General features: G+C 39.1%; 1 protein-coding gene across 1 annotated transcript in view; it reads left to right on the forward strand.

The window, feature by feature from the left end:
- cotl1.S (coactosin-like F-actin binding protein 1 S homeolog) overlaps positions 1–9,920 on the forward strand; it is an 18,251-nt gene extending 8,331 nt beyond the window's left edge. Inside the window, exons 3-4 of the mRNA XM_018260580.2 lie at positions 6,195–6,352; positions 9,321–9,920. Of these exons, the coding sequence (XP_018116069.1) occupies positions 6,195–6,352; positions 9,321–9,431 (269 nt within the window). The 3' untranslated portion in view covers positions 9,432–9,920. The remainder of the gene's footprint in view (positions 1–6,194; positions 6,353–9,320) is intronic.
- The last annotated feature ends 4,724 nt before the right edge of the window (positions 9,921–14,644 follow it).

Raw genomic sequence — 14,644 nt, forward strand, 5'->3', positions numbered from 1 at the left:
CTAATGAATACTACAGTATACAAAAGTGTATGTGCTTTTTAATATATTTCAATTATACGTTGTCCCCATTGGCATTATTATCACACTTGGCCTTACTAAGCATTGTTTTTAATACAAAGTCTTATTAGCAACATATTGTTGCTCATTCTATAATTGGTCAGTATAATGTTCCTTTAAAACCCAGTGATGGGAATGAAACATTTAGGTGTACACAGGAAAAAGACTGTGTCACAATACTCTGCTGCTGCTAGTAGCTCTTTCTCATAAACAAATCTGAGAGGAGTAACATATAATTAGTGCTTGCTTGTCAAGCCTCTTTATATCCCTATTCTTATCACTGCAATAATTTCAGCCCCCCTGAGAATTGTGACATGTGCCGAATGCTGTTTTCTTTTTATATTTCTGTACTGTGTGTAGCACTAATAACAGAAGTGCTACTGTTTTGCTTTTCTGCTTGTGAAGACATTGCACCTCTTCGGTTCAAGCAAAACACCTTTTCTTCAAAATGTACTGACAAAAACACTGTTCTAAAAACCTATGTATGTTACCTTTACATAAAGCAGAGCTGAGGAGTCAGAAGCAATTTGGGGTACCTGTAGTCCGTCTGCAAAAATGTACAGAGTTTAATAGCCAGTAGGGTAGTGTGATAGCATTCTAGCCAGTAGTTCTTTGAATTGTTCCCAAAAGCAGACACCATCTTCATTTAGCTTTTAAATGACTGACCTTTGGCAGTGATGAAATGCCTTGTATGTTGTGCACTTTCAATCAACATGGAAAATAATTTAGTTAGAATCGGAAGTTGAAGGATTTATATACGGACTCCAATGGCCTATAACATAAAGTGTCTAAACTCATTTAAAAACTTCAAGATTGTATCTTTATTGGTCCATGAGTGGAACCCTTTTCCTTCTAAATCTAAAGTTGGTGTATGTGGAGGTATCAGCCAACCTGGAGCCACATGGGCTTACAGTTCTGCATTGCCATGGACCAGTCAGATTACTGCAAGGTGCCCATCTGTGCCAGTTGGTAAAATATCCAGTGTGTAAGCTTGTAGGCCATTTGGCAGAACCCATCTTAAGTAAGCACTTATATTTTACATGGAGTTCTCACTGGGTTTGTGTGGGTCTTAGCCCAGGAACTCAGGTTTCCACCAAGACTGTAAGCTCCACGAAAGCAAGAAAAAGCAATGCATAAACATGTCCACATGATGAATAAATAAATAAATACATGTAGTAGATACACACATTTTTTCTTAAGATCTGCCCACACAGAGCTAAACCCTGGCCTGTTTACAAATATACTATAATACAGAAAGCTTGCTGTGCTCGTTTGCTCTTCAATGCATTTTGTTACAATTAGCACCATATTAGCCTGTCTGTGGCAGCAAAGACCCCCTACTCTGAAGATCTGCTGAAAGCTGCAGTGTATCTGGCCTTGCCAGCTCTTGTTTGCATACTTCACTGAGCCAACATGCTTGGCAGTTCGAGATGCTTAACCCCACTTCAAACCATGTTCAAGCTGAAACTTGCATTGATGAATCCATCACCTTTGACCCCCTGAATACCAGAAGCATGAGCAATTTGCTGTTCATTACAATATTCTGCTCTCATTGCTGCAGGTTGTAGAATGCAGTGTCATTCCAAACTGTGAGAACATAACTGACACAATTGCTTCATTCTGCTCAAAATCTTCCTTTGCTGCTGTGCTCCTTTCAGCTTTTCTGTTAGGGTATGTGCATAATATAGTTTTAAATGTTATTATTATTACCATTTGTAACCATTACGTTGCATGTTATTTTTAAACAGGGCTTTCATGGCTGGTCTTAAAATTTCTTTAGGGGAAGTTAATCATTGAATAAATGTAATTTTGATGTAGTGTTAAGGTGTTCTATTATTTAATTTTTCATTCTAATCTTGATCTCTGCAAACAAAATCTGAAACACAAAAAAAAGTTTGACGACACACAAAACCTGACTGTAAGCTGGATGTTCTGTTGGGGATCAACACAAGCATGAAAAGTTCCCTGGGTTGCCAAATAAGGGCTGTTTTTGTCTATTGGTAACCCCTATGTGCACTGGCAGCACAGGAGGCTCTGTTTGGCAGTACATCCAGTTTGTATGCAAATAAAACTTGCCTTCAAACCAGGAATTAAAAAATAAGCACCTGCTTTGAAACCACCACCTTGCGAGCCACTGTTTGGGGATCACTAAATCAGATTCAAATTACATGGCCCCAACCCCCCCCGCATACACATATGTACTATACATATGTGAAGTAGAGGGCGGAGTTGAGTCAGAAAAGAAAAGCAGTAGATGTGCCAAAATGGCAGCAGAGGAATACAGCTGGTAAAGACAGGCGAGCAAGTGGATTAGTGAAGTCACCAGGGTGCCCTTCATTACAGCTATGGCTTACATTCATGGCTCTCTAACTAGCTATACGACAAACATCTAAACCTATTCTTATTGGTATCATTGGGTCTTTCATTGTGGTTAATGCCACAGGGCACCATCTGCAATGACTCCGACTTTATCCTGGCAACAGCTTGAAGTAGGGTGCTCTGAAAAGCAATAAAATCTGGATGCATTTGTGTGAACTCCTGCCAGGAAAGAAAGTTACTACTCATGGCTTTAGATTCCTGAATCACTACCATTCCAGAGCTCCAGGCAACATAAACATATCAAACTTTAAAGGAAAACTAACCCCCCCCCCCCTGACAAAAGTCCCATCCACAGCCATCAATTGAGCCCCCTCTCTGAATTGAATGAGTGCCTCTCATTGTAAAGCTGACCAATACAAGCAGAATTTTGCAGCAGAGCTAGCAGGCGCCATCTTCTGAATCTTTATGTTCTTTGCCAATCAGTTCTATGGCATGGAGCTTGCTGGCGCATGCACAGTTGAAAGTATTCCTGAATTACCATCAACTGTGCATGTGCCAGCAAGCTCCGTGCAAATGATGGTCATGTTTGAGGCTTAAATACTTTAGTACTTGCATCTAGGGCATTAATAAATTACCCCACACGTCAACCTGCATCATATAAAATGGGGTGGTTCACCTTCATAATGTATGGGATCCTTTATCCGGAACCTGATTATCCTGAAAGCTCTGAATTACACAAAGGCCAGCTTCCATAGACTCCATTTTAATCACATAAATATATATTTTTTAAAAATGATTTCCTTTTCCTCTGTTATAATAGAACAGTACCTTGTACTTGATTCAAACCAAGATATAATTAATCCTTACCGGAAGCAAAACTATCCTACTGGGTTTAAATAATCTTTAAGAGGCAGATTTATCAAAATGCGAGAATAGAACTCGCCCACTTTCTATTCATTCCTATGGGATTTTTGCAATCGTATTTATCAGTGGAGTCTACCGTTTGATAAATACACTTTTAAAAATCCCATATGAAAAGAAAGTAGGTGAGTTTTTCTGTTGTGAGTTCTTTAATCAAAGTGTGAATTTAGAACTCACCACAATATAACTCACTCACTTTCTATTCATTCCTATGGGATTTTTAGAAGCAGATTGTATAAATACAATTCTAAAAAATCCCATAGAATTGAATAGAAAGTTGGTGAGTTTTTCTGGGGGAGTTCTATTCTCACATTTTGATAAATCTGCCCCTTGGGGTACGGAGATCCAAATGACAGAAATACTCATTCCCAAAACATCACTTTGAAGCATTCTGCATATATGTAAATTTCAGTTCTAATAAATTGCATATTTCTCAGACTTGTACCATTGGCCTTCGCTCTTTCCTTGCTACAGTTCTGTGTTCTAAACAGAAAGCTTTCCTCTGTTGTTATTTCTTTTCATATAAATACATTAAAATAGCCATGTTAGACCTTTGTAACGGCAAGATTTACCGCAGAATGTTTTTCGCTGAAGTCATGTTTTTCCCTGCTAAGCTGCCGTGAAACTCTATTTCCCAACACAAGAAATAGAATTCTGCCTGGCGAGTTCTGTTTACGCTGCACATCTGCTGGAGCACTGCGTTACCAGATGCACTGTTAATATATTTCGTGATGAAAATGCAACGAAAAATATACGCTCTTCCTGAAAACATAAACGATATCCCATAGCCCACTTCTGTGTACAAAATCAATGTGAAATGTAAAATGACTTTCTTGCAGATATGCTGTGTCACTTCATAAATAAGCAGCCCAGGCTGAGCAGACTAACAGAACTGTTTGAGGAGGGAATGGCAGAGCTGAAGGCAAAAAATCTAATAATTACACTTTATGGACACACATTTGTAGTGTTTACTCTCACACTTCCTACAGGAACCAGCGGGAAGGAAACTGGGTGCCGTATGCTGAATTGTCATCTATTTGGTGATAACACTCTGGACCTTGACTTCTGCAGAACTGTAAACCCCGGCATTATTTCCCACATTAGTGAAATAAAACTCCCAGCCATATGTTAATGCAGGCACTTTTATATGTAACATATAAGTAAGGGCAAGATGGGCAGCTACTTTCTCAGCACTTGTGTCAAGTCCTATGAACACATATCAAACATTATCTCATGGGTTTGGCCATAGTTATGTTTGTATGAGTCAAGAGGCCAATGATGCTGTATATCAGGGATCCCCAACCTTTTGAACTTGTGAGCAACATTCAGAAGTAAAAGGAGTTGGGGAGCAACACTAGCATGAACAAAATCTTCTTGGGGGTGCCAAATAAGTGCTGTGATTGGCCATTTGGTTGCCCCTACGTGGATTGTCAATCTACATTGAGACACTGTTTGGCAGTGCACCTGGTTTTTATACAACCAAAACTTGCCTCCAAGCCAAAAATTCAAAAATAAGCACCTGCTTTGAGGCCACTGGGAGCAACATCCAAGGGGTTGGAGAGCAACATGTTGCTCATGAGCTACTGGTTGGGGATCACTTCTGTATATGATACAGCCAATCAGAGATAGAGGGAATGCATGTTATTCTATATGTGTGTGTTTGTTTGTGTCTCATACAGCCAACATTTTAATGCGGTTTTAAGATTAAAGAGCACGCTGTTGTAATAAGCTTAGTGTAACCTTTGAAGCAATCACAATTGTTGGTCCTTGGTTCACGTTTAAAGTGATTTCACAAGAGGCTTGCTGGATTTTCTGCAAGGTCACCAACTTCCTGGCCTTCCATTGGCCCAACCCACATGCTGCTGTTTTCTTAATCCAGTTTAAAGGTCAGGCCTGAATCAACACATTATTTAGCAGGTTGCAGCACTATCATAATATTAGGCAAATGAAAAATGGATCTTTAATGTCACTTGTTAACTCTTACAGGTGGGTTTACAGGTCCCTATCACATTCATGCTATGGTCATGTATGATCAGGGACCAATAAAACTGCTTGGTGGCTTTTGGAATGTGGGAGGAAATCGGAATACTCAGAGGAAACCCAAGCAAGCACAGCAAACTCTTTGCAGTTAGTGCCATGGATAGAGTCAAACCTATGACTGCAAGGCAGCAATGCTATGAATATTCCTCTACTCAACTTACTTATATAAGCCTTTTTTCCTTTTACAGTTCTGCTGCACTGCAGTATTTGTCTTTTCCTCTATAAACTGACCATATATGGTTCTGTACTCTCAAAACAGTGTTGTTTGGACAGGAAGATCAGGGTTTCACATTGTATTTAGCACTCCTATTCTTTCGCAACTCTGTGGCTACAAACTACTAAAAGCATGAAGCCACAAAAATAATGCTCCGCGTTGCCTTGACTAAAACTAGAATTTCAGTACAATTCCATAGACCTCAATAACAAAATAAGATGAAGCCTTTGCATCTCTACAGCTGGAAATCTGTTGTTGGCTGTTGTTTACCGGTACCAACAATGGAATAATCCTAAGAATATGGTATGGTGAAAAATGAATTGTAGATCTCATATAATACTGAAAATCCTATTAGGCTGTAGCTTTTACAATATTCAGCTTCTATTGCTTTGCCAATGTATATGAGAGCATCACTTACTTTCTGCCCATGATACTCCTGTTTATGCAAGTGGAAGCTGCTGTATAATTGTGCTCTGATGTAATCGCAGCAGTATGTTAGTTAGTAGCAGTCAGTTAACTGTGCTTCTGCCATGCAAGTCCTGCTTCTCTGCTATCTACTTACTGGGAAATACAAGAAACATGAAGCATGGCTAGCAAAGAAAATTGCCTTTAAATCTTAAATATTTTCTGTTGTTCTTTTCAGATGATATCAGGCTGTATGCTTACATCCGATTCATAACTGGGGATGCCATGAGCAAAAGAACCAAGTTCGTCCTAATCACCTGGATTGGTGAAAATGTTGGTGGCCTCCAGAGAGCCAAAACTGGCACAGACAAGACCCTGGTGAAAGATGTAGTGCAGGTAATGTATTAAAATTAATATTTTGGTGTTCAGTTGCTTAGCCTTTCAGACCCAGTGCATCACTAGGCTAATGCCAGCCATGGTCAGATTAACGTAGGCCAATAGACTAAAGCTTGCCGCCTGCCTTGTAGTGCAATTCAAATAATGAAGAGGAAAGCTATTCCATGCAGGTTAATTGCTTTATAACCAATTTGGCAATAAACTTTATACAGTAAGGTGCTCTCCTATTATCTGAATTGTAATGTACTGAAATCAGTTATGTTTTCAAACTTCAAGAGATTACTTGATATCTCACTGTATGAAAGGTGGTGGTAATAAACTTTGGACTTCCTTAATGTAGTCAAGCTTGAAACTGATTTAAAGGTGCCTAGCAGAAAATTGCAATACATGTTATAGAGCTTCTTTTTAGCTGTCTGTCCTGCCTATAAGTGTGTCCTATTGAAGTGTTGCTTCACTCTGGCAGCAGGAGTGATAAAGCTACCAAAATACTGTAAATAGCACCCAGTGCTGTTGTTTGCGGGAAGCACAATCTGTTGTTATAAGGCATTCTTAACCATAACATCTGGGCGTTGACTTCCCCTTTTTATTGAACAACTTTTATAAAAACGAACAGCCTGATGCTGGAGTCCAATTGACATTATCTCTGATAACATAACACTTTGCTACACATTTGGCATCCATTACCCACAACACTGTTCTGCCAAACCCTCTTGAAATATCACCTGTTCTTCAGTGGAAATAAGCAGCTCCAAATAATCATTCGGTAACGCTTCAATATCGTTTAAATCAATCGTTCACCTTCCAAACACTTTTTTCCGTTCAGTTGTTTTCAGATTGTTCACCACAAACAAAGACTTTTTTCAATGGCTTTCCATGTTTTGTTTTTTAACTTTTTCCCAAAATTAAAGGTTAATGTTCCTGTATCTGGTGTTTTCAGTCTGGCAACTCCGTAATCCAGGAGCATTCTGAACTACTACAATTTACTGCATTTAGTTGATACATTTAGTTGATACATTTCTCTGCAGTATCTCTGGAATATTTGCAACTATTGTATAAATTCTAACAGCTGCCTTCATCGATTTTGCTCAGCAGGGACATGGATAACAAATGTATCAACTTAAACTCCCCATAGACGCAACGATTCTTCTTGCCGAACGACCGATTTTAGGGAAGCCCGACCAATCCTTCGAAATTATCGTGCTGTTAGTGGGATTCGAACGATCGTACATCTTACGATTTTTCGGGCGACATCTGTCAGGAAATTGATCGGCCAGGTCAAAAAATCTTTGTCGGCCCCAGTGCAATCAATCTATGTTTGCAGGGCCAAGCAGGCAGCTCCCGTTTGTTTTCCTGGCAAATTGGTCTTTTTAGTTGATGGTAAATTCGTACGATCGTACGATCGTTCTGAGAAGATCGTGGTCTCACGATCACGATCGGATCTTTTAAAAATCTCAACATCTATGGCCAGTTTAAGGGCCAGATTTATTAAGGGTTGATTAGTAAATTAGAATTCGCCAAAATAACAAATTGGTGTCAAAATTCACACATTCAAATTGTAATCCCCCAATTCGAATGTAAATTTGAATGTCAGATTTATCACACCTCGACCATAGAAACAGTTCTAATTAGAATATTCAGCACCTAACTACCTGCTGAGTCAATGGCATAGGTCCCTTGAACCATTTAAATATGTTAATTGCCTTCTCGACATTCAAGTTTTTTTCGGACGGATAACTTGATTAAAATTTTTGGGTCGCGACTTTGATCGAATATTAGACATTCAAATTTCCTCCCATTCGAGTCCTGAGTATATTTGAAAAATTCACATAAATTAAAAATTCGACCTTTGCTAAATCTGCCCATAAATGTATCCATTTAGAACAGTTAAAGAGTCACAACCCCCCCCCCGAGCTGCTTTAGAAGGTGAAAAATTAAACTTTACACTTCAATATTAGAAAACACATAGAAAATAAAAAGTAATTGAAAAAAGTCATGGTTTCGGATAGGGATGCACCAAATCCAGGATTCGGTTCGGGATTCGGCCTTTTTTAACAGGATTCGTATTCGGGCAAATCCTTCTGCCTGGCTGAACTGAATCTGAATCCTAATTTGCATATGCAAATTAGGGGGCGTGGAGAGAAATTGCGTGACTTTTTGCCCCAAAACAAAGAAGTAAAACATGTTTTCCCCTTCCCAACCCTAATTTGCATACGCAAATTAGGATTCGGTTCGGTATTTGGCTGAATCTTTCGCAAAGGATTCGGGGGTTCAGCCGAATCCAAAAGAGTGGATTTGGTGCATCCCTAGTTTCGGATAGTTTACCAGAAATAAACTGGTTTGAAAAAACGGGTTGGAAGGTGAACAACCCCTTTAACAAGCATTATGTGTTTCACATAGGTTTATTGGCTTCTACTGGCTAATGGGTCAGATGTATAAAAGATTTGGCAAATCAATGTTCTTGGCAGTTGAAAGTTTATTGCTGCATGTTTATATGGAGATAAGGGCTGATTGTGCTGACATTACTCACACATTGATTTGCAGACACAGTGTTTGCACCCTACATTGAATAACAGCATGATGCCCCTTCCCACTCATGTGTCTGTTTGCGCCCGCCAACTTTGCTCCCAGCCATCCTTGTGACGACCATATGGTGTGTTACAATCTGGCAGATTCAGGGATAGATCAATGCGGGTGGGAAGACGGGGTCTGGCACATAATTAAAGCTTTATGGCCTATCATGTAGTCAATGGTAGTCTGTGTTCCAGTGTGAACAATAATTCCTTGTGCTGTTTGTCCTGAGGAATATATTGTTGTGACTCGCTTATGATGTCACATGTGTAGATCGAGGAATGTTGGAGTAGTGGGTACAGAACCTGTTGTGTTGTTTCAGAATGGAGGAGAAGAATGCAAGTTATTTTATACATGAGCCTTACACAATGATAATGTTCTTGTTTGCTTCACATCTTAGAACTTTGCCAAAGAGCTGGTGATCACAGACCATAAAGAGCTGGAGGAAGATTACATAAGAAATGAGTTAAAGAAAGCAGGCGGAGCCAATTATGATGCCCAGGCTGAGTAAAGCTATGCCTCCTTGGTGCCATCTGCCAGTTTCCAATCCTGAAGCCAACAACGTGAAAACTGCAGAATACTTGAGGAAGAAAAACAAAGCAAAAAAGACTGGTTGTTTCTTTTGCAAATGCCCCTTACCTTGCTTTCCAGCCTACCTGGGCAAACTGGATGTACATTGTCATTCCACATCACATCATCTCTGTATCCATCTCCGACAGTGAAATACTGAATTGCACCAAACAGATTTCTGCATGGGCATGCACCCACTAAAATTAGCACTCCCTTTGCCGGTCAAGTAACTAGAAGTTACTGCAGCTCTTGGCAACATTTGTGGACACTATATCCCCAGAAAAATGACCAATAGCACAAACATATATTAAAATTTCTAATATTTTTAGTTTTCCTTGGTCCCCTACATTTCTGGGCCCTCCAGCAGGGGCAAGGTATGAGCTCCTTATAGTTATGCCTATATTAATTGCACAGGTTATGTCATTTATTCCAAGAATGTTAAAAGCTAGAGGAACAGTTTAGTGTACAAATAAAAACTGGGCAAATAGATTGTATGTGCAAAATAAAAAATGTGTCTAATATAGTTAGTTATCCAAAATGTCTAAAGGCTGGAGTGACTGGATGTGTAACATAATAGCCAGAACACCACTTCCTGCTTTTCAGCTCTCTAACTCTGAGTTAGTCAGTGACTTTAAGGGGGACCACATGGAACATAACTGTTCAGTGAGTCTGCAATTGATCCTTAGCATGTAGCTCAAATTCAAAAGCAACAGTTATGACCTATGTGGCCACCCCTCAAGTTACTGATTGGTTACTGACTGATAACCAATCGTTGGAAGCCAAGACAGCTGCAAAGCAGGAAGTCGTCTGTTTATTATGTAAGACATCCAATCACTCCAGCCTTTATACATTACATTTTTGGCTAAATAACTATATTAGAAACATTTTTTATTTTGCACACACAATCTATTTATCCAGTTTTTATTTTACCCAGAACAATTCCTTTAAACCCAGAGTCAGATTCTTTATACTTGAATAGATTCAGCATATCTTCAGCTTTCCCTTTAAACTACAATGGGGTTTTCCTAAAATCAGCTTAAGATGAATGTATATTGTTAAACAGAATCTGACTCACTGGTATAAGACTGCCTGAACAGACATTTGGAAACTCCATTCCTATTTTGTAAAGAAAAAGTCCAAACCCTCCACCTTTAGATCTATAACTCCCAGCATCACCTGGGAGCCTTCATTTATTTTAGAATGCTGAGAGTTGTAGTTTAACAACAGGTGGAAGGTGTATGGATTTGTGTGCTCTTAAAAAAAAAAAAAAATCCTGTAGTATTATTGCCTCCTGTAACCAATTGAAACAATGTACCATGGACAAAAATATGTGTAAACGATCAGAGAAGGCTCTAGATTTTGTTATACATTCCATATAAAACCATATATTGTACCTTAGCTAAGGTTTACACCTAAATGCAGTGGGAACTGCCTTTCTTTCTATGTTTTCTTTTCCTTTTTTTTATTATTGAAACATCAAAGTTCCAGTAGTGACTTGAAAATGGTTTTACAGTGTATTGTTTATGGTATGAGAAGTGCGTTTTTTGGTGGGGACAGTTGTGCTGACATACAGGCTCTCATATGAAATACTAATTTGTAGTGTTCACATTTGTGTACATAAAACAAAACAGAGGCTGCATATTTTGTTTTTTTTCTGGGCAAGAAGCTTTAGGGGCTCCAGTATTGTTAACTGCTCTGGGCCTCACTGAGCCCTACTGATCTACAGCTTTAATAATGAAGAGTATAGGAAAACTCAATAGCACGCCCGAGATTCCTTGTTTTGGTTGCACATATCTTTTATTGATACACTGTAAACATGGCATGTTGTTTCGTATGTGACCAACATGTAGTTAAGCCTCACTTTGCCTTTATACAGTTTTCTTTTGCTTCACAACCATCATGTCACTATAAATCTGGGCAGTGCTACAAGTGCCTGCAGTCTGTTGCATGTAAGTTTGGTTACTCTGCTTTGGAACCAGCACAGTTCTACAGCCTTGCCATGAAGCTGCCAAATACATAGGGGTTACTTCTGGCAGCAATGTAACACTCTGGGTTGCTGCTTTGCAAAATAAGGAAAGCACCCGCTGCTTTAATGGCCTTTTATTTTCTGTGATAAAAGTGGTGCTGCTGTTCAGTAACTCGGAGGCCTATAAATCTGGCTGTGTCTGCAGAAGCTGGGCCACTTGTATTTCAACAGAACAAGGAAATCCAATTAACTGGAATGAGAAGAGTGCATCAATGCTAAGAATAAACCACTTGAACAATAAAAAAAGAGATTTTTTTTCAGAAGTGTCTATTTGTTTACTATATTTAATTCACAGATTGCCTGGGAACAATGAGGTGCAAAAGCCAGATCCAAAAAATCTTGAGGATGGGACTATATCATTTACTGTAATTAAAGCGGTGGTTCACCTTGAAGCTAACTTTTAGTTTGATATAGAATGGCTACTTTTAAGCAACTTTTCAATTGGTTTTTAGAATTTTTAATTAGTTCTCTTCTGACTATTTCTTGCTTTCAAATTGGACATCACTGACCCCATCTAAATACAAATGCTCTGTAAGGCTAAACATTTAGGGGCACATTTACTAAGCTCGAGTGAAGGATTAGAATAAAAATACTTAGAATTTCAAAGTATTTTTTTGGGTACTTCAACCATCGAATTGGCTACTTCGACCTTCGACTACGACTTTGAATCGAACAATTCGAACTAAAAATCATTTGACTATTCGACCATTCAATAGTCGAAGTACTGTCTCTTTAAAAAAAACTTCAACCACCTATTTCGCCACCTAAAACCTACCGAGCACCAATGTTAGCCTATGGGGAAGTCCCCATAGGCTTTCCTAGCAATTTCTGATCGAAGGAAAATCGTTCGATCGATGGATTAAAATCCTTTGAATCGTTCGATTTGAAGGCTTTAATCGTTCGATCGAACGAATTGCGGTAAATCCTTCGATATTCATGGTCGAAGGATTTAACTTCGATGGTCGAATATCGAGGGTTAATTAACCCTCGATATTCGACCCATAGTAAATGTGCCCCTTATTGTTATTGCTACTTTTTATTACTCATCTTTCATTTTAGGCCCTCTCCTATTCAGTCTTTTATTCAAAGCAGTGCATGGTTGCTAGGGTAATTTGGACCCTAGCAACCAGATTGCTGAAACTGCAAACTGGAGGGCTGCTGAATTAAAAGCTAAAAAACCCAAAAAAACACAAGTTATAAAAATTAAAAAGAACAATTGCAAATTGTCTCCGAATATCACTCTTTACATCATACTTAAAGTTAATGTAAAGGTGAACAGCACAGCAAACTGTGTATGTCCATTTGTGCTGTGAAAATAATCTGTGAAGCCCACAAATCTATCCGTCAGATAGTGTATGTGGTGAGCCTGTGTATGGCTATCTTAAGTTTTATGTAGACTTCTGGATATTCCTCCAAAATGTAATTGCCACCAATTTGCTTTTATCCAATGACATTATAGGGTTGCTAGTGGTGATGCATCCCCTGAACTTCCTATTTATACCCTTTACTTACTTTCCTACTACCAGAAACCAGTTATGGAATTGCAAACTGCTCTCATGGATTAATCGGGCTAAACTGGTTTTAAATTTCACAACTGGAAGAAAAAGTTCAGATAACGTGGTTATTCAGCAACTCGTAATTAAACATCTCAGCCCCTTCAGTAAATATAACCATAGAAAAAGTCTTCGTATCTTATTTGAGACATGGGTTTTATCTTGGTCTCTTGTTATGTTTTTCTGTTATTAGTAACAAAACACTGAGGTCTCCCTGAGATGAGCTTTATTATTCACTTTATAGGTACTGTAATATGTTGTACTTGTTTCTGAGTCTAAAAAACCTGATTGGCTTGTATATACTGAAACTAAAATCTTCTTCCAATATAATGTAAGGGTCTCGCCACACGGGAAGATTCGGGGACATTAGTCGCTAAGTGACAAATCTCCTCTTCTTCGCGGCGACTAATCTCCCCGATCTGCCTTCCTCCGGCTAAAATGAAAATCGCCTGGGGGCAGGCACTCGGAGGGCTTCGTTTCCAAAGTCGCCCGTAATTGCCTCACAAGGAAACTTTGGGAAACGAAGCGCTCCGAGTGCCTGCCCCAGGCAATTTTCATTTTAGCCAGCGGAAGGCAGATTGGGGAGATTAGTTGCCGCAAAGAAGAGGAGATTTGTTGCCTGGCGACTAATCTCGCCGAATCTGCCCGTGTGACCAGACTATAAGAGATCTTTCTAGTACTGTGTCTATCATTTCTGTAGCGTACACTAATGGGGGAATGTAATATGTTTCATTAGTGCAATAAACATTCGCAAAGACCATTGGGAATGTTAGAGACCATGTTTGCGTCCTTTTTGGACTACAGGCCTCAACGACTTCCGTGAGCAAATTGCAACCAAATGGCGTTTGCAAACATTCGCAGCATATATAATAAAGTTTCATTATGGCGAATGGTATTTTGAGACAAAATATGTAACAAAACTCCAGAACAAGTGTTAACGTTAAGCTTTTCTTAGTGATGTAATATTCGCCAGCAAATGATTCACAATATTCACGTGTGGGTGCATGCGCCTGTTTGCACGTGTGCATGTGCATTTGTATGCACATTCCCCTATTTGTGCGTGTGTCCATTCGGTACGACGACTGGTTAGGTTGCCTAGGACAACTGGCCGGCCTGGCGCTGCAAACCGCTATGAATGCCTTCTCGGTGACTTGAATGAAAAGTACCAAATATGGGAGATAATGACAGTTCAGAAACCCAGCCCAGCATAAAAACAACTATGGCATATTCTCTTATATATATATCATCTATGAGACAACTATGACATAATAATAATCTTTAGTATAGCCGTGTTCTTTACAAAACAAGGAGGCAGTGTATATAACACTGTATAGGTTACTAGAATCTATCAACTGACTAGAATTTAGGATGAAATGATTGAAACCCAATCTGCCTGAGGCTGAAGGTCTTTGCGTTGCACATTAACCTTGTATGAATTCTCTCTAGCAGGCACAATAACTTACTAATTCACAGACATTTTGAGCCCAATTTAGTGATCAAGAATCATAGGAATGGTAAACTGTCTAGCTTGGTGTGCTTTTATGCAGAAACATCAACTAAACCCATGCCATTAGG

The sequence above is a fragment of the Xenopus laevis genome, chromosome 4S (assembly GCF_017654675.1).
Source record: "Xenopus laevis strain J_2021 chromosome 4S, Xenopus_laevis_v10.1, whole genome shotgun sequence".
Classification (NCBI taxonomy): domain Eukaryota; kingdom Metazoa; phylum Chordata; class Amphibia; order Anura; family Pipidae; genus Xenopus; species Xenopus laevis.